General features: G+C 48.8%; 8 protein-coding genes across 8 annotated transcripts; 2 read left to right on the top strand and 6 right to left on the bottom strand.

Annotated features, from left to right (window-relative positions):
• Window positions 1-45: 45 nt before the first annotated feature.
• On the bottom strand, window positions 46-2,025 carry I303_101239 (uncharacterized protein; the record flags this gene model as incomplete). Its single annotated transcript, XM_065968297.1, has 12 exons — window positions 46-457; window positions 544-656; window positions 743-796; window positions 864-945; window positions 1,015-1,025; window positions 1,095-1,328; window positions 1,420-1,506; window positions 1,584-1,604; window positions 1,657-1,710; window positions 1,785-1,790; window positions 1,862-1,918; window positions 1,987-2,025. The coding sequence occupies 12 exons, from the start codon at window positions 2,023-2,025 to the stop codon at window positions 46-48; spliced, it is 1,170 nt and encodes a 389-aa protein (XP_065824369.1).
• A 769-nt stretch (window positions 2,026-2,794) lies between these two features.
• On the bottom strand, window positions 2,795-4,906 carry I303_101238 (uncharacterized protein; the record flags this gene model as incomplete). The annotated part of the gene is made up of 12 exons (XM_018404606.1): window positions 2,795-3,326; window positions 3,423-3,535; window positions 3,608-3,661; window positions 3,727-3,805; window positions 3,863-3,876; window positions 3,941-4,174; window positions 4,253-4,342; window positions 4,409-4,414; window positions 4,497-4,550; window positions 4,614-4,619; window positions 4,704-4,760; window positions 4,832-4,906. The coding sequence occupies 12 exons, from the start codon at window positions 4,904-4,906 to the stop codon at window positions 2,795-2,797; spliced, it is 1,314 nt and encodes a 437-aa protein (XP_018267260.1).
• Window positions 4,907-5,736: 830 nt separating this feature from the next.
• Window positions 5,737-8,694, bottom strand: I303_101237 (uncharacterized protein; the record flags this gene model as incomplete). Its single annotated transcript, XM_065968296.1, has 6 exons — window positions 5,737-5,993; window positions 6,078-6,442; window positions 6,496-6,638; window positions 6,688-7,724; window positions 7,789-7,901; window positions 8,045-8,694. 6 exons carry the CDS (start codon window positions 8,692-8,694, stop codon window positions 5,737-5,739), a joined length of 2,565 nt encoding a protein of 854 aa, XP_065824368.1.
• Window positions 8,695-12,154: 3,460 nt separating this feature from the next.
• I303_101236 (uncharacterized protein) lies at window positions 12,155-13,555 on the top strand (the record flags this gene model as incomplete). Its single annotated transcript, XM_018404604.2, has 5 exons — window positions 12,155-12,344; window positions 12,398-12,434; window positions 12,514-12,837; window positions 12,957-13,418; window positions 13,510-13,555. The coding sequence occupies 5 exons, from the start codon at window positions 12,155-12,157 to the stop codon at window positions 13,553-13,555; spliced, it is 1,059 nt and encodes a 352-aa protein (XP_018267258.2).
• A 953-nt stretch (window positions 13,556-14,508) lies between these two features.
• On the bottom strand, window positions 14,509-15,931 carry I303_101235 (uncharacterized protein; the record flags this gene model as incomplete). Its single annotated transcript, XM_018404603.1, has 6 exons — window positions 14,509-14,576; window positions 14,658-14,724; window positions 14,781-14,947; window positions 15,086-15,155; window positions 15,257-15,741; window positions 15,904-15,931. 6 exons carry the CDS (start codon window positions 15,929-15,931, stop codon window positions 14,509-14,511), a joined length of 885 nt encoding a protein of 294 aa, XP_018267257.1.
• Window positions 15,932-16,318: 387 nt separating this feature from the next.
• On the bottom strand, window positions 16,319-18,224 carry I303_101234 (uncharacterized protein; the record flags this gene model as incomplete). Its single annotated transcript, XM_018404602.1, has 7 exons — window positions 16,319-17,315; window positions 17,376-17,519; window positions 17,581-17,667; window positions 17,730-17,859; window positions 17,929-17,997; window positions 18,061-18,144; window positions 18,209-18,224. The coding sequence occupies 7 exons, from the start codon at window positions 18,222-18,224 to the stop codon at window positions 16,319-16,321; spliced, it is 1,527 nt and encodes a 508-aa protein (XP_018267256.1).
• A 385-nt stretch (window positions 18,225-18,609) lies between these two features.
• Window positions 18,610-22,363, top strand: I303_101233 (uncharacterized protein; the record flags this gene model as incomplete). Its single annotated transcript, XM_018404601.1, has 7 exons — window positions 18,610-18,648; window positions 18,706-20,355; window positions 20,410-20,512; window positions 20,576-21,378; window positions 21,462-21,797; window positions 21,982-22,168; window positions 22,251-22,363. The coding sequence occupies 7 exons, from the start codon at window positions 18,610-18,612 to the stop codon at window positions 22,361-22,363; spliced, it is 3,231 nt and encodes a 1,076-aa protein (XP_018267255.1).
• Window positions 22,364-22,716: 353 nt separating this feature from the next.
• Window positions 22,717-23,267, bottom strand: I303_101232 (uncharacterized protein; the record flags this gene model as incomplete). The annotated part of the gene is made up of 3 exons (XM_018404600.1): window positions 22,717-22,755; window positions 22,936-23,033; window positions 23,153-23,267. 3 exons carry the CDS (start codon window positions 23,265-23,267, stop codon window positions 22,717-22,719), a joined length of 252 nt encoding a protein of 83 aa, XP_018267254.1.
• Window positions 23,268-24,103: the final 836 nt, after the last annotated feature.

Below are 24,103 nucleotides of genomic sequence, written 5' to 3'. Positions count from 1 at the left end.
AAAGAACAGTATACATGAGTACACAATCATGAATTTCATCCAACGTCATCGACCTTGCCGGATCAGACCTTTCTCCGCATCGCTGACCGAGTCGTGGTGACGAGATCCTTTGACGTCCTCATCTATCGGTATCGCAGAATCCTCTTCGGGACTCGTGAGAAACTGGACGAAAGATAAGGGCGATCTCGGATCTACGCTGTTGGATTGTTCTGAAGACACGGACAATATTCGGTGCCTGCAGGTGTGACACTGGTACGGATTTGAGTTCGAGGTATTGGATATCCTGCCCACGGATGAAGAGCTATTTTGGACAACTCTCGAGACACCTGTAGGAGGCTTGAATCCTTCGTCGATGGCTTGCTCCCTTGCTGATCGGGGCTGGGTTACCAAAGACAACAAAGTGAGGACGTAGATCTTCGAGCTGAGCGTATTTGGGAACGCTATCCAGTAGCTATTGCTGCGAACGGAAGACAGGATCAACGATTGACTAATACTCTGACGGGATCTGATCAGAACCGAAAGATAGGTTTGACCTGGACGCACCTGTATTTGTACAAGACGAGAGAAGCCAATTGCAAGGAAGTGGCCAGTAAGCCATTGCGAAGTAAGATCTTTACTAGCGTATTTATCACTCGATTCGTAGCTACAAACCCCGTCTGTTACGTACCCGTTACTTTAGCGAATGGATCCTGAGACTAATGGTATGTAATAAAAGATCATTCAGATGTTATGGGACACTCACTCGAAGACTGTGCAAATAGACTGAAAATCCGACGGTCAATGCTACGTCGACGCCCTAACCAAAACTCCTTATTCAGCATGTCCGTGACCGAGGTTTCAAGCTGGGCTAACTTTGCACTGACCAGCAAAGTACCATAGATCATACTCCAGAGCTCAGTCAGCGTTTGCGTCTTGCTAATATTCGGATTTATCAGGGCTTCAGGCCTGGAAATGAAAAGTACATCAACGTCAAGCAGAGTGCCTTTCAAGTTGCAGAATTGCATCATTACGCACCCTATTGTGTCCTTTGTATAGTGTACTGCATCAGCCGTAACGCCGACAACTAAGCAAGGGGTAATGAGAATAAAACTCACTCTCGCCCAAACAATCGCCGCGATGGTAGCTCCCAACCCAAGAAGGGTCGCCATACCTATCAAAATTCTCAGGCCCCATAAGGCGACCTTCTGTAATGCCGAGATATCTTGGTACCGCAACTTGAGCAGGAACCCAAAGAAGACGTGGATCATATAGCCTTGCACCAGGAATGTGCACACGGCTGAACATATTGCGCGGATGGTCCCCCATGCTCCTACTTGGACCGCCAGTACCTATAGAGAAACGAGATCGGGCTCTTTGAGTGGTGGATCATGACTGTCCAGAGACGATCTGAGTGCAAGAATAACAGCAGATTGAACGCACGTATACGAAATCCCCAGGTCGCTTCGCCAGTTCTACAACGTTTCCGCATAAAGTCACGGTGTCCAGTGTCGTCAAGAGGCAGACCACCTAAGATCGCCATCGAACGAGATCACCAGCTCATTTCAGTACCGCACTACTGCTCAGTTCGAGGGAGGAAAGCTTACCGCGATCTGAGATAAGATACACTGGACAGTCAGCTCAATCGACCATTGAGAGCTCGAAGGGACCTAGACGTACGAAGATCTGCAGATGACGTTTGTCTTCCGGATGTCCTGTATAATAGTTATACGTCTACAGTTGAGGCGGCCCTAGCTCAGCATTGACTCTATCTGGCTTCCCAGTCTTGAGAGATCATCGAAACTCACCACAACCTACATGGATGTCATTGTCATCGAGAGTCAGTCGCATTTTTTCGGACCCGTTTGTAAGCAGAGACACTCACCCATACGACGCCTAACAGCACACCACTGAAGACCAATCCAACTATGTAAGGGGCATACTGAGTCGAGTAATGCATCAGAATCCTCAAAGCCCCGCACGATCTTAGTCCTGGCGAAAGGCGCTCACCACTTCCAAGTTGTACCATCCTGGGGGCCAGTAAGACATCGTCAGTCTGCGTTTCCTACTCTTGTGTACAGAGATTGGTGCTGGCGCAGTGGCTGGGTGTATGAAATCAATACTGGGGTACTTAAAAGCTACTTGTATTCAATGAAACGTCTGCGATCATCGAAGTGTTAGTATAATCCGGATCGACCATCTGATTCATCTTAATGAAGCTATTGGTAATCTCCTTCATGTTGATGTCGAGTCCGTAACAAGTTACGGCAACGGCTGAATCTGTGTTTTGCTAGAAGCTTGGCGAGTCCTTTTTCATCACATAATCTGCGAAACCCATCCAAAAGAGGATAGGTACCACAATGTAGGTATTGACCCTTCTGGGGCCGGAAAGCGATTACGCATACCTTGATCAAAAGGATGAAAAGCGCCGTTGAGGTGATTTACATGTCTCAATTCGGGCAGCATACTCGGCTCGTTGCACTTCGAAAACGGCTGGAAGTCTCATGCGTTTATTATACCGATACCGATTAAAGTGACGGCATCACCGAACGACCAACGTGATTGTTCCCCATGCTGGGATGGAAGAGTTACCTAAAGATTCAGGGGTGTCCCTGATCTGCGCCTCCAGACTGGGATCTGACAGAGAGGATAACGAGAGCGCAGCAACCTGCTCGAAGCCGCATCTCGTTCTAGTACGTCATGCGTCAGTCTTTTGGTTCAGGTGTATTCGGTGCTCCCTCAGCCACACAAACAACACCTGTGGAATAATCCGGTGCATTCACAGAATGTACTCAACAACAGGAACTCGAATAATAGATCATACAAAAGGCTCGTCAAGTTCTGCTTGTTGTGCACGATTGGAGCGGGGTTGCCTATTCGCTTGAGAGGAAAGGTCAGAAGGCGAGATAAATACGTCTTTCTCCTCGTCGACTCGTATGACTATATGTCCCTGATATCTACCGAGACTTTCCCCTTGTCCACAATTACCCGGAAAATCCCCCCGAAGCATTTCATGTATATCCACCTCAATTTTCTCATCGCCTTTCCTGGACTCCCATCTCTCGTGAGGCCGACAGAATTCCGTCTGACCATTTTTGAATAGCAACGGCTGAGGAGTATCTGGCGGTCCACTGGCACTTGCGCAGCTCTGGAGCATCTTGCAGGATTGACAGCTTCGACAACGTGAGCAGTCAGACTCAGCTGTCAATCTGGGCTGCGGTTGTCGTTCGAGGACTCCATTCGTGAAGCTCTGCTGAGTATCTCGAGGTCTTGTCAGGATTGATATTACCGTTAAAACGTATATCTTGGAAATCAGAGCAGATGGGAATGCGATCCAAATAGCACTTTTACTGAAGTGACATAATCGTCAGCGTAAGTGTACATCGAGTTGAGAGGCCCGGACACAGACAGATGGAGAAGCGACGAAGAGGCAGATCGGCACTTACCCAAGTTTATACAAGATCAGCGTTGCAACTTGTAATGCGGTGACTAAGAAGCCATTCCTCAGCAGAACTACGATCAAAGTATCGATAATACGGTTTGACATTGCGAAGCCGGTCTGCGTTGTGATCAATGAGCTTGCTTTGTTATCTGCGAAATCTCACATAGACATGACTGTCTTTACACTCACCCTAGCTGTTCGTAATCGGATGGAGAACATTATGTTGAGGATGACATCAAGAGTCTGCATGGTCACAACTTTCGGTCAGTATATTCAAATGAGTGTCAATGCAGGATGGCTATACTGACTAAGAGGCATATGAAAGTACTGATCCATAACCAGCTTGATACACGATACTGACGAGAGCCCGGCACCGCCAAAGAGTATCTGCCGGGGGGTCGGAGATCGTTTGAGCGGTCATGTCTCACATATGGGAAAACTCACGGGTCCTCCAGAGTCTGCGCTTCCATACGTCAGTATAGGTGAATTCGCTCGAGAAGCATGGTAGGGTTCAGCACTCACACTGAGGTAGATAGGGTTTGCCAAACAGCCGCTGATGCTAAGGGTTGCGAGACCCACTAGTATGAAATATGCAGCCCAGTAAACAACCTTGGTTGTTTTGCTGTTCTTCGACCACGATAATGCCTTATAAAGCGACATGATCTTACGGATCATGAACAGTTGAGTGATGTATCCCGCAAGTGACCCAAAGATGATGCGTAACCAGCCAATATGAGTGAATTGGACGGCTATCGCCTGTGGGAGATTTGGCATCAGTTTTGTCGCCAAGCACATTCATACAAACAATGACGGCGCGAGAAAAGCTGCACTCACGTAAGGGATATCACCAGCGTGTACAGCACTAGTCTTGATCACGCTCAAGCAGATGACGACGGATTCTGCTGTTGTCAAACATCCCAGCGCCTACGTGAGATGCGCTGTCAGCCGGTCGTTGACGAAGAGGATGTATTGACTTATGGCATCACTTACTAGCACCTGTGAGCATGTTCCAGGGGAGTCAGCTAGGATTCCTCCGGCGATAAAAGAGGAAGGGAAGGGGTACGCCCTTTCGACTCACCAGTATCTTAGTCCCGGTCCTGTCCTTCGGGTATCTGTAGAAGTAGCCCGAAATCTATGAGGCAGGTCCCATAACGTTGTGAGATCTCCCTCACAACACGTGCACCGGAATACTCACAGCCGCCTAAAGCAGCAATGAAGTATCAGCTCACTATCTCGTCCGATCGAAGCCGGACTAGATGCTTGGGCAGAGCTGGATGGGGCTTACCCAAACAATTCCCAGCACCAGCGTACTAAGCAGAGCACCGATCAGGCTGGGACCGTACTATGCGATTGGGGTCTTCTCAGTCCTGTGGTGCTTTGCGTCTCCTAGAATTGACAGAAAAACCAACTTACAATCTCGAACGCATCCCAGTCGCTGATTTGCGTGATGGGCTCAACGCTCTGTGCCTCAGCGAAGTTAGTGTACATTTGATCGATGCCTCGATGATCCCAGACGTTCACTGAATATGTTTCGATGGTTACGACGGTGTGCAGACGCTCTAGCAGCTTGTCGTATGAGTTGAAAGCCAAGCAGTGTAGGGAGTGAGGCTGTTATTACTGCTCATGGAGATGAAGCTGGTAGCGCACTCAGAAAGAGCCTTGTTATCTATGCATCAGACACAGAAATACTCACGTTCACTGCACTGCGACCTTATCCGGACCCAGTGTAGTCACGTTGACCGACAGACCCCGACCTGACATGGGGCTGTAGAAAGTGAAACCGTAAAATGAGTGGACGGAACCTCGAGACGTAAAACATCGCAGGGAGCATCTTGTACATTATTCACGTAAGTCGGTTTCACTGGAATGCCAAAATTACGGTATACGATTCCATAATATTGTGGATAAACCTTAATTCGGGCAGGTGAGTACGCACATGTGTCTCGCTTTTATTCCGAGACCGATATATCACCCGCAAGTCACCAGACGAATGTAACTGAATTAGAATCTGGTATCGTGTAGTAACGCTCTTCCTTACGAACAGGCTCCTTCCTGAAGATTGAATGGCGTTTCGCGTCGAATCAGGCAACAGACCAATTCATTCGGTTTCATGCGAAAGACATGCATACGAATTTTACGCTAAGGAAGCGTTGCAATATACGTAAATATCTATTGTTGACGGTATTATTTCGTGTATGTGAGCCATATCGTGTCGTGTATGTCGTTATGGGCGTTTTGTGAAATGCTAAATATGTTTACAGCTGGATCGATGTTGCAGATTCTCATTTTGGCCTTGATTTGATTCACCGTACAGTTTCTCATATCCTCTCGTACTCGCCCTCCTTCTCCGGCCAACCCTCCTTGACCCGATCCACGATTAAGCTGTGCATCCCGGCAATAGGATTGAAACGATTGAAAGGGCCGGCGAGAGCTTGTGTGAGTACCTCGGCTTCGCTTGACGCCATGGCAGCCATTTGTGCAGCATTGGGAATGGGCTGGGCGAGATTTAGTAGCCTGGTAGACTCTTTGAAGAGGAACCTTGCTGTCAAAGACAAATTGAGAGCCACCACGAGATCTAGCCATAATCGTCAGCATATCAGGGTTGAGCGGTATTATGAGGCAGCATATGGTGACAATCAAATGAATAGTGGGGACTCACCCATGTTTGCCCATGCGTGTTCAGGTATCCTCCGGACGAGATTGACCAAAGCCCTAGCGGATCTGACGGCATTCTCGTATACATTCGAGTGATGATTCGCTAATTCGCGCCAGGCGATCATTTCGGCAGTATAGAGATTTGAGTGGAACACGATCCACCACGGATCAGACATCCCATCATAAACGGTCTCGGACGGAGGTGTGACATTCTGAGTGAAGTCATGAAACACCTCGGGAACTCGGAGCCGGAAACGCTGGATCGCGATTTGGACGGATTGGATTGCGGGGATTGGCGGCACGTAGGATGTCCCGATTCGTCCGTCGGGCAGCATTCTTGGATACGATGATTCAGGAAGATCGAACAGTCTGCATTCACGTACTCAGCTTCGCAATCACCTCATTTAACTCAAAGAACTCACGCGCTAGCCCGATGAAGCAGTGCTATACTCTTGATTGCTAAGACGTATGTTGTGTCCGATGTAGCCGACGAGTGCATGGGAGAATCGGCATCGTACAGGTCTATGATTGCGTGCCTCTCGTTCAGACTTGCAGAGGGTTTCGCCTACGAAATAGGTCAGCGTCACGTACTCAGGGGTCAAAGGGGAGCATACCTGGACGACGCCTGATCCCCAAGCCCATTCAGTGGTGCAGAGTTCATCCGCCAAACTGACTGACCAGCCCCATCCGATTCCTGCTGCCCAATCCTGCATCTTCGCCGCCCAGAACGTAGCCACTCGTTCAGCTAATTCGATCTCGTCTCTTGCCGGAGGTATGATGATTGGTCTCATCCGGACAACGGGCAGCTCAATGTCCGTCTGACCACTGGAAGAGAAAGGGGTTGAATGATTATTTAGGGAGTGCGAGTGAGCATACTGAGCAGATGCCGCGTATGGCTTGGGTAAGGGGTCAGGTCTGATACCTGTACCACCGTCCGGTGGGACGTATGTCCCGGTGATCCGATGCAAGCCACAGCTGATCAACAATCTTGACACCGGTATATTCCAACCTTCGATGAAATGGCCCATGCTATAAAGCATCCAAGCTATTCCAATCGCAGCACGTGTAAGATCGAAAGATCTATCGACCGTTCTGATTCCGCGGTCCAATTCTGCTCGTGCCCTTTCCAGGAAAATTAGAGATGTTCCTCCCACACGAGACAGGATAGTCTGTCTATCCATCCTAGGCGTCGGAATGAGGGGCGTTTGGACTTCCGGAAAAAGTCCTTGGGGAAGTGGGGGCATTTGTGGGATAGGCCGATCAAGTTCCAGCGTCCGCACTGCTTGAGCAAATAGCACATACAGCAGAGAAGGATGCGGTCGTCTTGGATCGTCAAGGGGTAGGGATAGCAATGCGATGAATCTTGCTGGATGCAGCGGTATTCCGATGAAAGGCGCCAAGGGTAGAATACTTTGTATCAATGCCAGCTCCAATTCCGAATTAGGTGGAACATCCGCTCTTGGCGGGTTGAGCGTTGCCATTGGGTTGATTACGTCAATATGCGATACCAGGGATAGATGGGGAGGATTCGAGCTAGCTGATGAGGAAGATTGGGGTAGTGAACCGAAATTTGAGTTTGCCGAGTCGGGGTGCGGCGGGCGGACAGGAACCGGATCATTAGGGCGAAGGTTCAAGCAAGCCTCCAATTCAGCTGAAGTGTGACATGAGCTCATTGTCTGACTTGGCGAGCATCGAACGGCATTCGATCAACTTACCGACCCTCTCTTCCAAAATTACAGCTCGTGGCTTCTTTCGGGGTAATTCCTCGTACCGACATTCCAGACCCGCCTTTTGACATGTTCGACAGGGTACGTCACCCGTACATTTCCTTTGGAAGCAAGATATCTCAGATCAGCGATACGAGTACTAAGAGATACATTTCTGCTCGGTCACTCACAGTTTCCGGTTTCTACGCGTGGTGTAACAGAATGTCAGCACTGAGACTTGGGCGTAGTTCCATGATGCACACACCTGCACGCCACACAGGCTCTTCCCCTGGGCAAGGTGATCCGTGGCTTCCTCTTGTTCGACTGTTCTTTCACCTCGCCGGCATCCCCGGATCCGTCAACCATTGAGTCTGTGGAGCCTGATAGAGATCCATAAGTTTCCCTTCGAGTAGGGAGCGGAGGATAAACGAAGCCATCCGGAACTTTGTTATGCTCCGAATCGAGGTCGACTTCGCCTTCTACATCTGCATCCGACAGATATCCATCCGGATCGTTCTCCCCGCTTCCGCTGAGAGCTTTTGAGGCGGAAGACGGTCCAGAACGTCCAGGTGTGGGCGGAACATTAATCTGTAAACGATTTGATGAATCCGGGAGCGGATGCGGTAGATATCCCGATCCTTGCGGAACGAGAGGTGGCTGACCAGGATTGTAGCTCATATTGGGCACACCAATGGGTAGTTGATGGTAGGAATAGAGATTCTCTGGGCTCGCGCTTGGTCTGAAGGCTTGATTGAATTGTGATTGGGATTGCTGCTGTGGCGGATACGGGTTGATTTGGTAGTTGGAAGAAGAAGCGGATGAGGACTCGGAGGAGAATTGATAAGGGAAGTGTTGAGCATCATAAGGCGTATATTGCCCTGGCCCTTGGCTATCATTGTTGCTGGAATGGTTCATGGACTAGGAATCTCGAAAAATTTTCGACTTATGTGTGTCTTGTGGATCCAATTAATTTATCTTAGCCAGATTCAGACTGATGCGCGATGGAGCAAAGGATCCTTTATCGCGTCTAACGGATCATTTCACGAAATTTAGCACCAAACCTTCTGTGACAGTCGGTGTGCGCATCCCCACTCACCGCCTTTCACGTGTTGCTCCTTCGTTGCGTTTCCGCTTTGGTCCCGCCAACTTGGAGCGGGGATAGTCGTCCGGGAGATTTTTCGTTGGATGCACGTCGTTGCACGGGCGTAACAGGTAGTGGGAAAGAATCGCTTGCTCGTTGATGTCTTTCGCCACTGTGAATGTCTTGTATTTGCCACTAGAGGTTACATAAACGGTTGCAACAGCGAGGGATTTTATACCTGAACAGCTGATTTAGGAGAGGTCAATGTGCTTGTCCGCGAGGCAGTTCGGCCAGGTCTTTCGGATGAGAGATCTTCCCCCACTTGTAGAGTATCCGAGGGATCCTCTCGTCCGGTCCTGTCCTTCGTCTCGCTTGAGTGCCTTGTCCTTTCAGTGCAAAGGCCGATTCGAAGAGAATTCCAAGCGAGCTGAAAGGTGTACGACGATGATTTCTCGCCGAGGGCGTAGGTGAAATCGGTGATGCACCCCTCCTTTGACCTCGTTCCCGACAGTAGCCTCTTCCTCCTTCCTGGTTGTGACTTAGCTCGAGCCTTGACAGTGGTAGCGAGATCCGAGATGAACGGGAGTATGTGTGTCGCTTGCTTGGTGTTCCCCTTGATGCTATGCTAGGACAGCTCGTGCACGGTTACGTTGAAAGATCGTCGCAGGCTTTCTAATTCACCCGTGTTGATCCGTGCTTCAAACTAGCAGATAATGTGTCTTGAACCCCACGCAGGCGATCGAATTTGATGGATATTTACCGTGTCAAAGCGTCGTTTCACCAATCAGCATTAGGGCGCTGAGCTCGGTTCAATATAAAAGTGGGGGGCTTGATGGTGGATTGTATCCGAGCTGTTGCGCAGAGGTCGAGGCTTTTGTTGGAACCCGACCAAGAGGGATGTCTCCTCGATACCAGCTTTCCGACGATCACGGCGCGGCGATCACTTGCGAGGACGAGTCTGAACTTATCGATTTGCCCGAAGTCGGTCGATCAGCGGGTATACCTTGGTAGTGCTGTGATTTGTAGCAAGCGGATGTGAGCTATCTATCTCTCGAGGGTTCTGTGGTGGACATGGTTCGCGATCCCCACTCGTGTATCGGTTATATATATGCATGCCCACTTGGTTTGCACCTTCAAGATGATATGATCTGAATTTGTGGTACAGGAATACGTTCCCGGAATTAATGACGCAAGGAATAAGGAAAAACTCCGCTTACCCTTAATTCCTAAATCACAGAATTAGACTAAATTAGACTACTTTATTACTTTTCTTTTCGATTTGGAGCTAAAATTCATCGTCGCTTCGGACGATCTGCATCAGAAAGGTGAAAAATATCGCTGCTTGCATGATATCCGCGGTTCCTAGACTCAAATCCGTTCTTTTCGCTCAGCTATGGAAGGCGAGGAGGGAGGGAGTAACGAAGCGAGATATTGTTCTGGCGATAGCGCAGATCCAGCTAAACCCCCTCATATATTCCGATCGAACAAGCGTTCCGGTATTCGCCTGTACCTCTGTCATTGGCCAAACGAATCAAGGGTGATGGAATGTTCTATTTTTACTGCGCATAGTGGGAAACGCGGTGCTGGCGCTGGAGATATGATTCCAGTAATAACGCTCGCGTGCCCCTACTGGCAATTCTTCGTACAGCGTGATGCTTCTCAGGAAGTCGGAGGAACTTGGCGGCTGCTTTCCTTCCGTTTGCTAGCTCTCCATCCTCCACTTTTTGGTCGGGGACCTGGGGGAAATAGCGGTTCCTCGGAATGCCAGAAACTCGGAGAAAGGAGGAAAGCGCCGTTTGCAAAGAGATCTCGGAAGTCTCGCTGCTTTTGCTTTGTTTCCGACGAGTGTCCTTTGTTGTTCGGACTTCAACTCATCAGAGACTTAGCTTTGCGAGCCCTGGTCTTTCGCGCTCGTCGTGTGTCAGGCGGGCGCACATTTCATGATCAAAGAATGTTCCAGTGTTTCAGCAGACGATCCTCGTCCTGTGCACCGGATGACCACATTATGAGACGTCAATATGTCTGCGAAGTTTCTATCTGATCAAAGACAGAGGTCTTCCCTTACTTGCGCAGCTGAACAGAGCTTATTCGATAACGGGGGCCTGAAGGTCATATGGATTTAACATTTCGGGTTTCTCATCATACACCCTGAATCCGATCGACGTGCACAGCGTGAAGATCGACCGTCAGCTCTTGTCGGAGAGTCAGTAAGTGTCGATTGCGCCATTCTCTGTTGTCTACCGATAGCGATTCTGCGATAACAGCCATTTCCATCACGAAGTGATCAGCCAACTTATCTGTTTATCCATGCAAGCAAGCAAAGGGAGCTAAAAAAGATGGGAAGATCTCCCATTTATGTACATGTACCTCGTCTAATGCAAACCTTTTCACCAGTCGGCGCAAGAGATGACGGGAAATTACATAAGTTGGTGAAATAGATTGATAGATTAAGCTTGGAATGACGCTAAATTAGATCAAAACTCTGTGAAACGTGATCGGACCCCACATTAAATTATCGATCATTTAATGATATCGATCAGTGATCAGTCAAGTATGCGTGAACAATTCAAGGTTCTTCGTTATCTTCTACTTGATCAACCACGTCACCAAAGTCTTTCTGGAATGTTCCATGTGAAGGTGTATAGAGGAGGACATTGCGAGTCTGCTTGATTGACTGACTGTCTGGCTGTATCCTGGTGCTCTACTCGGGAACACAAAGTTTGGTGAGCGGATCAAAGCATCATCATGCCTTTCGACCGGCTGAAACGTACTGCTGCGAGTCGCCGCATGGGAGCACCGATCAATGCCTGACTCTCTATGCTTTCAACTCCTGACTCTCGAGTGACAATCCGCGAATCACCCCTGTCAATCAATCTCAAAACAGCAATACCAAGGATGTAGATCAATAAAGGATTAGTGTTAATTTGACCCCAACGGCGCCGATCCGCTCTGCTTTGTGCGGCTCCAATAGAACGGTTGAAAGGTTGCCCGGTCCTCTTTACCAAATATCGATGTCATCCTTTGCTGATCGTCACCCTTTCGTGTCTACATAATTGGTACCTCAAAGGAGGCCATACAAAAGCCCAATACGGAGCAGAAAGGACTTACCGCCGGATGCGAGAATACATATGGGAGTCATTTTGCCCATAAATTATGATCGACAAATCGTTGAGGTAAGATCGGGCTCAAGTTTATGTATCAAAAGCCCAAAATACCCATTGGACCGAGGATTGGCAGAAATTATACCACATCATTCCATACTGTGAAGCGCAAAAACCACATCGAAACACAAAGATGTTCCGCTCAATTATATATCATCCATTTCTATCTCAGCCTTTCCTCTCATTGGGATTCACCACCCTCTCTCTACTCTTGTTGATCTTGATCCTGCTTTCTGTGCCGGGACCTATCAAAGGATTGTATTGGTTTTCAATAAGGACCGAAGACGGCGAGCGCCTGACTGCTGGAGTGATGGGTTGGTGTGGTAAGTGCCCTTTAGTCTGAGCATCGTATTTCTGGCTGATATCGTCATTACAGAATCAGATACCATTAATTGTACCTACGCCGCATTATCGTAAGTCCCTTTGACTCTCAGAGCTTCAGCTTCACCTTGATCCTCTGGCCGCTTCCGCTAACAGGATGAAAAATGGTAGTGACAACACATACCTTTCCACCCTGATCAATACCGGAGAAGCATTACTGGTCAAGACGATCCTCCCTCTGGCATGTTACTGGATGATCCTCACTTTCTTCCTCTGGATCGGTCTTACCGCGCTCTTCTTCACCTTTGGTTATCAAATCAAGAACCTCGATTCGATTAAACGGCACCTCCGCTTCGCCATCGTCGAGAGCTTCATCATCTGCTTCAGCATCTTCGGGAACGTCTTATCGTGGCTCTCGCTCGGATTCATGCAGAGTGCATTTAAGAGTATCAAGCGCGCTGGAGGTAGACCTACAAGTGGGAATGTCATGACTACGTGCGTCCTCCCCCTTCCGCTCTCTACCCGGCCCTCGGTCGGGATGAAAGACATCACAGTAGAACCCAGAGAAAAGCCTTGAGTACAAGAGCTGACACTGACATGTGCTTTTACTGTAGTACTGCGATTGCATCATTCATCTCGCTGTTATCGTTGTTGTTCGCAATATGGGGATTACATCTCCGCCTGCGTTCCGCTCAGATACAGTGGAAAGACCAGGCCGTCATGGTCCGTAGAAGATCGATGGCGTTGACTGCTGCCGGGGTGGTCGGGCCTGATCAAGCTGACTTGATGGGCGTGAAGGAAGATTCGACATTGGAGAAGAGGCTTAGTGTGTCTTCGGCTTCGGTCAATTCGAGGAGGGAGAGTACATTCAGACTTGTTCAAGCTGGAGTCAATCCTGGTTTTGGCGGTAATGGAGAAGGAAGAGTGAACAGTAGGAACAGTATGTACAAAGCTACTTATCAGCCTCAGGCAAGGTCGCAAACCGGAAGCGGCGCTAGTGAGAGAACCGATGATGATAATCACGAGGAATTAGATGAGGCTGAGAGAAATGATCAAGAGATGATGAAGAGAACAGCGTGAGTGAATCGCAGGATTGTTGACCGATCATACTGTACTATATGTCCGTCAATCAAAGGGTTGCAGCTGAACTCGACTGTATTGCTGAAGACTCAGTGATTCTCCGTATACTGCGGCTCGGGGTGTTGCCAACTAGAAGTAGGCTCTCGCGTCCCAATGATAGACCCCAGAACCTTATACTAATGAGTGGAATGGTTATCCTCCTTCAAGTATGTACGAGTGAGATTGTATACAAAGCAATAGACGATTATCCTTCTCTCATGTTTCTTAGAAACTAAATGACTTTCTTTCCTAGTTATCTGTTGTATGACTAATGCGTTATATATTCCATGCATCATTAATCATATGACAAGACAGGCTATCTTGGTGATGACAACCTTTTACCTTGAAATCAGTCATCAGGCATCTTCCCTTGCTATTCCGAAGAATGTATCCTTCATCGTCATCCAGTCGATTCAGTACCATTCCCCGTGGAGTTCTCATGGCTCAATGTAGCTCTCGACCAGAATCGCTTGCAGGATTCTCGGAATTGCGCAAGGCGGGAGCCTGTGTCAGGTCCAGATGACGTAGATCTTATAGGCTCCACCGTAAGGTTCGTTTGAGTATCCAGCTGCAACGAGCTCTTTTTGTCTGATTGCGATCGACTTGTGGGATCTCGTGGGATATCATCGAGGCGAAGGCTACCGGGGTAACTTAGTTATTGCAGATGAGACGGTGGCATGTTGATCCCTTCTTTGAGCAGGTCTCGGTGATTCACTTACGAAGGAGGTCGAAGCTGGGAGACGCTTGACGAGTTGAGAATGTAGAATGTGAGTGGAAAGAGGCGGAATGAGGGGTCAATCATCAGCCTGTTATAAGTATGATAAAATGCGCTGTCAGACAGAATGGCCTCTTGGACCGTCAGTCTATGATCGTCAGGTGAACATCAGATCGCGCCACCTCCTTGAAAGGAGGACTCGATCAGACGTGCGACAAAGTAAAACACCTTTGTTGTCACAGAAAGTAGAAGAACGATGATGTCGTCATCAACAGCACGTTGCGCACGACATTCATCCGATTGTCCGATCCGTACATTAGCCAGAAATACAACTAAAGCTCCTTCAGGTAGGTTGCCGGCACCAATCCTCTCGTACCGTTTCCATCTTCGCATGTCCACCCTGAGGTGAATAAAGTCAAGTCAGACCCATCCGTCTCGTACCCAAAGCAAAATGGGGCTACACGCAGCAATCTCGACTCACAGTCTGCCGAGGTCTTCTCGATGAGATTCACAATCTGATTAGCTTGCACAGCTAGATCCGTGGTATCCTGAACATCTCCTGATCAGCTTCGTTCGTCCGTCCAAAAGCGTGTGATCCACTCACCGAGCCTGCATAATCGTACAATGCCTGAGCTTGAGCTACCGTCTCCTCTGGAGGCTGAGATGACCGAGCCGAGTGTCCGGATCCATCTCGCCTTATAGGCGGTGGCATCGATGTGTGTTTGTTCGATAATTGAGGGGCCATGTGATGCTCAACTGTCGGTTCCTTGACTGGAAGCCATGTGTCAAGCGTGAGCGGGTTGAGCAAGCCAGCGAGTCAGACGACTTGTATCGTCCGGAGCGTGAGAAAGTGATGGAGAGAAGACGAGTGGTCCCCAGGTGTGACTTGATCAGAGATGCGAGACTCACCCTTTTGAGGATCCTTCCACATACTGGTAAACGCAGACATCTTGCTCGAGGTATCCACATGACCGAAGGACTTGGGTGTGGAGTGTGGAGTATGAAGACTGCAATTAGCGGGACATACAATTTGAAACGGCAACAATGTCAATCAGGACTTCAGAAGCGAAGAATGCTCACTCGTCCGGATACCAAGCCAGCTACGCCGCCCTTTTTCGCTGGCGGACCAGGTTTCCTCTTCTCCTCTACTACCGTAACCTCCTCTATCGTCGCTCCTCCATCTACTGGCGGGGGTGAATTCAGTCTCTTATCCGCACCTCGAACGATCCCTGCAGCCCCTGCTTTTCCCAGTAAGTCCATAGCATCCTTGTTCTTCGATATAGCACCTATACCGTATTTCGTCCCCTTGGTGCCCATCTTGATGGAGGACGAGATGAACTTCTGCGCCATGTCCTGTTGTTCCCCGCCGGCAGGAGGGGCTGTCGAGGCTGTAGGAGACACTGGGGACCTTGAGGGAGAGGCAGTTGAAGCTGAGGGTGCAGGAGGATTGGCATTTCGTGAAGGGGGGATGAGTCTGGTCAAGGTGGATATAGAGGGTCCGCTTGATTGCGATTGAGCGAATTGAGGACGTGATTCAAAGTATTCGTCCAATAGCGAGAAGAACGCTTGCTACGAAGTGCGTAGCGTGAGTCTGACAGATTGACATGGAAGGGGAAGACAAGGAAGTGGGGCTTCACTAACTTTATCTGTGATATGTGTTCGAAAGAATCGTCAGTAAGGCTTGGCTTGGCATGACAACTGTAAGACGGAAGGATTGATGGACACACCTTCGTATGTCAGATTTGCGAATACCATCTTGCCAAACACAACTGAGCAGGCGATTAAACCGTCTGATGTGAGCTGATTTACCGAGGAGAAGACCCGTTGTATGCATCAACACGATGAGGCAATGACCAGAAGAGATGCAGGGGATTGATATGCTTATGCTCAGTAATGACGTTTGCACTGTTTATCCTCCATCTGATCACCGGTTACGCCCTACGAGTACTTGCGCCCTGCCCTGAATCCTCCATCGGTCCGACCGAAAAATCATACACCACCGTCATAGTAAAACATGCGATCATTCATAGCAGAGCTTGCCTCTTTTTGGGATTCTACATTGCGACCTTTCGACATGATACATACGAGAAGGTGAATCTCAGATCATGCATGCCGCCCACAAGCGTCTCGCAGCTTTTCTATTTACGCTTGAGTACCCAACACACGCAGAGTTCTGTCCAATCCACTCAACACCACTTGACTTCCGTTCTTCACGAATCTAGCTCCCGTCAATACACCAGCATTGTCGTCGAACTTGAGCAGCTCCTCCCAGGTCTTGTTGGCGTATATCCTGAGATCGGTTCCACTAACGGATAGGAATTGAGCAGAGGGATCGAATCTGACTTCGGAAATGGTGTTTTCCGAAGGAAGGGTCCAAGAAGAGAGAATATCTAGTTTTCTAAGATCGAAGATGTTTACGGTCTGATCTTTATCAGAAGCAGTAGCGAGGTAATACCCGTTCTCCGAGAAGTTCAGGGTTGTCAAAGGTGATTTATGGGAATCAAGGGTAGCAGCCAATGAGGAAGATTGTCGGATATCCCAAACCCTGACTGAACCTTCTTTGGTACCTCCTCCGTGAAGAACACCATCTGGGTGAACGTTGAATGAAGTGTAAGCGAAAGAACCCTCCACGCCTGGAACGGCTGAGTATTTGACGATTTCGGTGGCTTGTTCGATATCGTATAATGACCAAGTTGAATCGCTTGATCCAGCCGCGAAGTACGATCCTGAAGGATGTATAGCCAGTCCACTGATCTCTCCCTTGTGTCCACTCAGACTAGCCTTGTTAGACCACTTTCCTTCGTCCTCTCCCCAAATCTTCACCGTCTTATCGGCACTCGCACTAATAGCTAGCTTGCTCTCGCCCTCTTTCTCCCTGAATGCAACGTGGGTGACGGCTTTGGTGTGACCCTTGAGCGTACCAAGCACCTTTGAAGCTTCGAGGTCGAAGATTTGTACGGCTTTGTCGACTCCACCGGTCACGACCGTGTTGCCATCTTGAGCAACATCAAGAGCGGTGATACCGGCAGGTTTGGTAGCGTGCAATGAAGGGACATGGGAGATCTGAGTGAAACCCTTGACTTGATCGGCTTTGGAGTAGCCAGGTGCCGGCTTCCTCTTCTTTCGACCAGATGAGAGACTAGATACAATGCTCAGCGGCCATCATATAAGGTAGCTCTCGTGGACACGCTTTACTCACGCTTGATTGGTTTCCATGACCTGAGCCTCGACTTCGGCGGGAAGAGCACCTGCTTCGGCTTCTGGGGCCATCTCGACATCCTCGACAGGCGCTTCAGCGGCAGGAGCTTGGAAGCCGATAGTCGATTGGATAGACGACAAAGCTCTGAGGTTCCGATGTCAGCAATCATAACAAGCGCAACGATACAGATTCCAAGGTAGCTCACTGTCTGGCCTCATCTCGCTCCTTCATCAATCTAGCAATGACACGCGTGGCAGCGTCTTCTCGGTACAGGGCATTGGCAAGCTCTTGTCTGCGTTGTGCTCAAGAGAGTCAGCTGAGGTCATTTACGAAGAACGGACGCCATGAGCTGACCTTGAGCTTTGGAAAGCCTTTTTTATCTCTAAAGATTCAAGCATTATCGAGTCATACTCCGATTGTAAAGCAGTAAGTAACGCGGGGATGGAGGTCTGGTTGGCCGGACGAGGTGGAAGTGTGGATGGTTCTACAGTCGAGGTCAACATCGCATATCCAAGGCCAATGACGCCAAAATATGATGACTGATTATACGCACTAGCTTTGACATCAATCAAGTCCTCCTTCGTCAAAGGTTCACCGGAGATTGGGTCGGTTCCATTTCCCTCTACATCCGATGTCAGTCTAAGAACCTGATACGATGAGCATGATGAGCCATGTCATGACGCACCGATATACCTCTCGATCAAAGCCTTCTCGTAGACAGTACCAGAGGTCTTCGAGACCACGGGAGCGGTAGGAGGGGAGCCAGAGACTGTAATTCAGTTATCGTGTCAGTCAGTCGCGTTCTTCCACATCATGACACCTCAGCGACTTACTTGCACAGAAGAACATTGTGCTGCTGACTCTTTTGAATGTATAGAGCTGGATGAAAATAATGCAAGTTGGATTGAGTATTAATGTTGGCGTCAGCCGGCTTGGAACGTTAGGGCAAGAAGGTGAGGGGATGCATTATCACGGAATCAAACCTAGGAATTCGACTGGACGCTTGCTAAAATGCCACGTCATGCCTTCTTGTCCCTTGCCGCTTAACCTAAATATCAACCGTACGCAACTGATCTACATCTACCCCTTCAACCCTCTATTCGTTCTCCGTGATCCCGCCCAAAAGAGTTCTGGTCCTTCTGGTCCCCTGCGTTGAGACCTGGCAAGAGGCTCTCTGTCAGCGAGGTGTCTTATCCTTGACGAGTTCCCGCCGAGAAAGTGGCAACTGGTCAAGATGGATCTCAAAACTTTCATTAGTGACAATGTCGTCCGAGTGAGTCCGTCTCTTACCTCCTCTTCTTCACAAATAGTCGCTGACCTATGTTTCCAGATTCTCGGCTCTTCGGATAATGCTACGGTGGACTACGTGCATTCTCTGGCTATGTCTTCCAAGACTCCAGGAGACCTATATCACGCTCTTCTCGGTACTGGACTTTCCGATTCTTCCGACACCCAATCCTTCGCCACCCAAGTACACGCCCTTGTACCCCGCAAGACGAAACCGAAGGTGCCCAAGGCCGACAAGGCAGCTCCTTCACAGCGATTCGCTCTCTTGATGGATGAAGCTGATTCAGCGTCTTCCTCAAGCAGCTCAAGCAAGAGGGAGAAGAAGTCAAAGAAGGGCAAGGAGAAGGAGAAGGAGCGGGAATCTGGAGCTGTAAAACTCGGCAGATCATCGCGCAAGAGGGACACAGAGGGGAACTGGGAGTCAGATGAAGAAGAGAAAGAGAAGGAAGCGAAACGGCTGAAGCTGGAGGAAGAAGCCGATGCGAAACATGGGGAACCGATAGAACCTGAAGTCAAGGAGACTGAAGAGGAGCGTCAAGAGCGGGAACGATTAGAGGATCTAGCTGAGAGAGATGCGTTCGCAGAGCGGATGAAAGAAAAGGATAAAGATCGGACGAAGAAGCTGGTGACTGATCGTACGGGTGGAGGGGCGGAAGCTGATCGACGAGCAGCTTTGGCGGAAGAATCGTATGAAAGTAGGCAAGCTGCAATAGAGGACCTCAGACTGCATTCCCGACAGGAATATCTGACAAAACGAGAACAGCAAAGGTTGGATCTGCTGAAAATGGAGATTGAGGATGAGAAGATATTATTCAGGAATCAGAAAATGTCCAAGAGGGAAGAGCAGGAATACGAGCGCAAGAAGGAATTGATCAAGATTATGGAAGCTAGACAGAGGATCGATGATGGAACAAACGGCTATATGATGCCTGACGATTATATCACGGAACAGGGACGTATAGATCAAAAGAAGAAGAAAAATGCGCTATATCAACGATACGAAGAGTCTAAACCTGTTGAAGGTCAATTTGTGACGGATGTAGATCAGTGGGAATACAGTCAGACGGACAAATCAAGCTTGAAGACTGGTGCGCAGGACAAAGAAGTCATAGTGGAAGACTACGACTACGTGTTCGACGAGTCGGTTGGGATCAATTTCCTGCAAGATGGCCGAATGGCACCTGAGGGTGATCTCTCGGAAGACGCTCGAAATCTCCTAGCTCAGGTCGACCAGCTGGAGAAGAAAGCGCAAAGTATACAGGAGACTCGGGCATCGTTGCCTATCTATGAGTATCGCGAAGATCTGTTAGAAGCTATAGCAGAACATCAAGTGTTGATCGTCGTAGCGGAGACGGGATCCGGCAAAACAACGCAATTGCCCCAATACCTCTACGAAGCTGGATACTGCAAGAATGGTATGAAAGTAGGATGTACTCAACCTCGTCGTGTGGCCGCGATGTCAGTCGCTGCGCGAGTGGCGGAGGAGATGGGTGTGAGGCTGGGACAGGAGGTTGGTTATTCGATCCGATTCGAAGATATGACTAGCGATAAGACGGCCTTGAAGTATATGACGGATGGTATGTTGTTGAGAGAGTTCTTGACGGATCCGGAGCTGTCTACGTATTCAGCGCTGGTCATTGACGAGGCGCACGAGAGGACCTTGAGTACGGATATCCTCTTTGGGCTGATCAAGGTGAGCCCATCTCCGCTGTTTACAATGAGCGATGTATGCTGACTAGTCATGTAGGATATTGCACGATTTCGACCGGAGCTACGGCTGCTGATATCGAGTGCTACGATGAATGCGCAAAAGTTTGCCAATTTCTTCGATCAAGCACCGATCTTTGATGGTAAGTCCAAAAATAAGCGAAACAGGCGTCGCCGTGCACGCATCCCTGCTAATATCATTAAAGTTCCTGGAAGACGATATCCTGTCGACATGTTCTACACCAAACAACCTGAAGCGAACTACATGCATGCCGCAGTCACCACCATCCTTCAGATACACACCACTCAGCCGAAGGGAGATATCCTGCTGTTCTTGACTGGTCAAGACGAGATCGAAGCCGCTGAAGAAAATCTCAAGGAAACGATGTACGCACTCGGAGACAAAGTAGCTGAATTGATTATCGCACCGATTTACGCCAATTTACCTTCCGAGATGCAATCGAAGATCTTTGAGCCTACACCTGAAAAAGCCCGAAAAGTCGTACTGGCTACAAACATCGCCGAGACCTCCATCACGATAGACGGAGTGGTTTACGTGATCGACCCTGGGTTCGTCAAGCAGAACAATTATAACCCGAAGACCGGAATGTCAAGTTTAGTGGTTGAACCCATTAGTCGGGCATCTGCACAACAGCGAGCAGGAAGAGCAGGAAGAGTGGGAGCTGGAAAGGCGTTCAGATTGTATACGAAATGGGCCTTCAAAAATGAGTTGCTGGAAGATACTATACCGGAAATTCAACGTACCAATCTTGGAACAGTGGTCCTGATGCTCAAATCGCTTGGAATAAACGATGTTCTTAATTTCGATTTCTTGGATAAACCACCGGCGGAAACGATCATACGGTCTTTCGAGTTGCTCTATGCGCTAGGTGCATTAAATCACAAAGGTGAACTTACCCGACTCGGACGACGGATGGCGGAGTTCCCTGTGGATCCGATGTTGAGTAAGGCAATCATCAATAGTGAGAACTATAAGTGTACCCATGAGGTGAGTTGGTCGGGCTTCCTGCATCCAGGGTGCTCTGTTAAGCGTATTGATGCTGATTGGTACGGTTCGGGGTGATATATTAGGTATTGACGATAATTTCGATGTTGCAAGAATCCGGATCTTTACTTTATCGACCGAAAGACAAGAGGGTCCACGCCGATAAGGCTCATAAGAACTTCATCAAACCAGGAGGAGATCATTTCACCTTGTTGAACATATTCGAACAATGGGCAGAAACCAATTATTCTCAACAGTGGTGCTATGAGAACTTCATGCAGTTCAAATCGTTGAGTCGAGTGAGGGATATCCGGGATCAACTAGCGCAACTTTGTGATAGAGTAGAAGTTTCGATTGAATCGACTCCGAACGAGATTGTTCCTGTACAAAAGGCTCTGACGGCGGGATACTTCTATAATACCGTGAGTTCGCCTCTCTCACTGCTCCCTGCTTTACCCCTCCTTTCCTCCCTTGTTCTTACCCTTACTCCTTCCCTGCTTCTCTTCGCCTGCTTCTGTTCTCGCTTGTCTACCCGCTCCCTTTTCGTCCGGTGATCACCCACTGTACATGAATGAGCTTGAGCTGACTCACATCTGTTGCCCGCAGGCCCGAATCGATAAAGGAGGAGGTTATCGAACGACCAAGAACAATCACTCAGTATACGTCCACCCATCGTCATGCTTGATCGGCATGCAGCCCCCGCCACGATTCATACTGTACTACGAGCTAGTATTGACGTCAAAGGAATACATGAGGCAATGTATGCCAATCGAGGGATCCTGGTTAGCTGAGCGTAAGTACCCAATATACTCTCCATCTCCGATTGTCGGATCTCGCAGGGAGGAGTGATAGCTGAATGTTGTGTTGCCAAATAGTTGCACCTCATTATTTCAATAAAAACGAAATCGACCAGATGCTCGGAAGCGCAAGTAAAGTCAAGATGCCCAAAGCTATCGAACAACCGAAAGTTGGACCGGTGAACCCGTAGAAGCGACGGAAGGCAGGCCTGCAGTTTGGATATCAGGATATGAGGAAGGTATGAGATAGGAATCGAGGACGTGACGAAAATTTTAGCATTATTAGCATTATCAAATGAGTAGCCTGTATCTGCACAATGTATCTTGTATGTTATTTGTAACGCCATGATCCACCTGTTCATATCTTCCGGCTTCTCGTTGTCGTTCTCACTCCTTGGGTCAGGTCAGATTTGGGAACTCCACTTCATGTTCTACTTCGTCACTTGCCGCTCTGCATTGCATCTACACTACAACGATTATACTATATGATCTCCGCTCTATTGATCATAGCAAAGCATTGACGGCGTTTAGGGCTGACTATGGATTATTGCTTATCTTGAATAGGAACGTCTTTACCGGTCAACTGAAGGAACGGTCCAAGAAGGTAAGCTTACTCATCACAAATTACCATTATCATTACAAGAAGCATAGACATAATTGACCGCCAGATAAGAGGTAAGATCAGATCTGGCGTGAACATTGCTGGGATGCGAATATTGTGGGAGTTTCGATTGTAGATCCAGATTCAGTCGAAGAAACGTACCTTCTTAAACCCAGATCTAATCCCATCGGAAATCTTCTCGGTGGTCGATGCATTCTGTTTGTGGCCCGCTTTGCCCAGAACGTAGTCTACACCTTTATCTGCATGCCGGTTCAGTTGTCAGCTCTGATCACCTTTACCCTTATCCATACACGCATCCGATCCGCCCTTGTGGTCGGAGGCTATCGTGAGGAACAGAGTCGAATAAGGACCAACTCACCTAATGCATCTTGTTGGCCTGTCTGCCCTTGAGCTTGGGTAGCAGCGGGGTTCATCATTGTTGATCCGGCGGTTGAGGCGCCTGCAGTTGGTGGAGGAGCGGTGGTTTGGGACATATCGGAACGGGATCTGCTTGCTTCGATATGGAGCTCGAGTCTTGGGAAGCTGTTTGAATTAATGGGGGAGAAATTTCGATAGAAAGATATAAGTCGAAACAAAACAGACAAATTCAGACTCACATTCTTACTCTCGTACCAACGCTAGATACGAATGACGTCATCGCTTGGGGTCTTGAAGTAGGAAGCAGCCGATGTCAGTCGAGTAGTCTGATTTATGCGTCTATGATGATGGCAAGTCGAAAGTTGCATACGTGAAATAATCGCCATGCGCAGGCACAAAGGAGACTATACTGCATGAGAAGTGATCGAAAGAGTGATTGGTCCGAGAACCCGGAGTACAAAAGCCAACGGCGGATACTGCCTCTGTCTCTGACGTTCAAGATCTGCTATCCCCAACAAACTAAGATCCTTCCAATACGTTGCATGGTCCTGATGAACTCACGCCTGTTCTCAAGCAGAAGTACCGCCAACACTCCTGCTACTATCAGCCTGAGAGTCATCTCGCCCATCTGTATCGAAAGAAACAGTAGCGGTCCTCGTCGGAGGTGGCGGCGGTGGCCTACGAGCGATGAACACTGTAGAAGCTGTGATTGCGCCCGTGGGAGATGATTGATGTCACCATCACTGACAGTGGGTGTAATTCATGCATGGATGCTCACTTCGGCTTCTGCCTCGAGGAGCCGTCTCCTCTCGGCCTCGTTCTGACCCATTCTCAAGCGTTCCGTTGGTGGTACTAGTCGAGAATCCTTGATTGTCATTCTCGCTAATGGAGTGGTGCTTTGCATCTGCAGCCATTCTGAGCCTCTATGAGCCAAGTGCTGAACGTTCAATAC

This window comes from Kwoniella dejecticola, chromosome 1 (assembly GCF_000512565.2).
Source record: "Kwoniella dejecticola CBS 10117 chromosome 1, complete sequence".
In the NCBI taxonomy this organism is placed as follows: Eukaryota; Fungi; Basidiomycota; class Tremellomycetes; order Tremellales; family Cryptococcaceae; genus Kwoniella; species Kwoniella dejecticola.
Note: the sequence above shows the minus strand (reverse complement) of the source record. Positions and strands in the feature narration are given on the sequence as shown.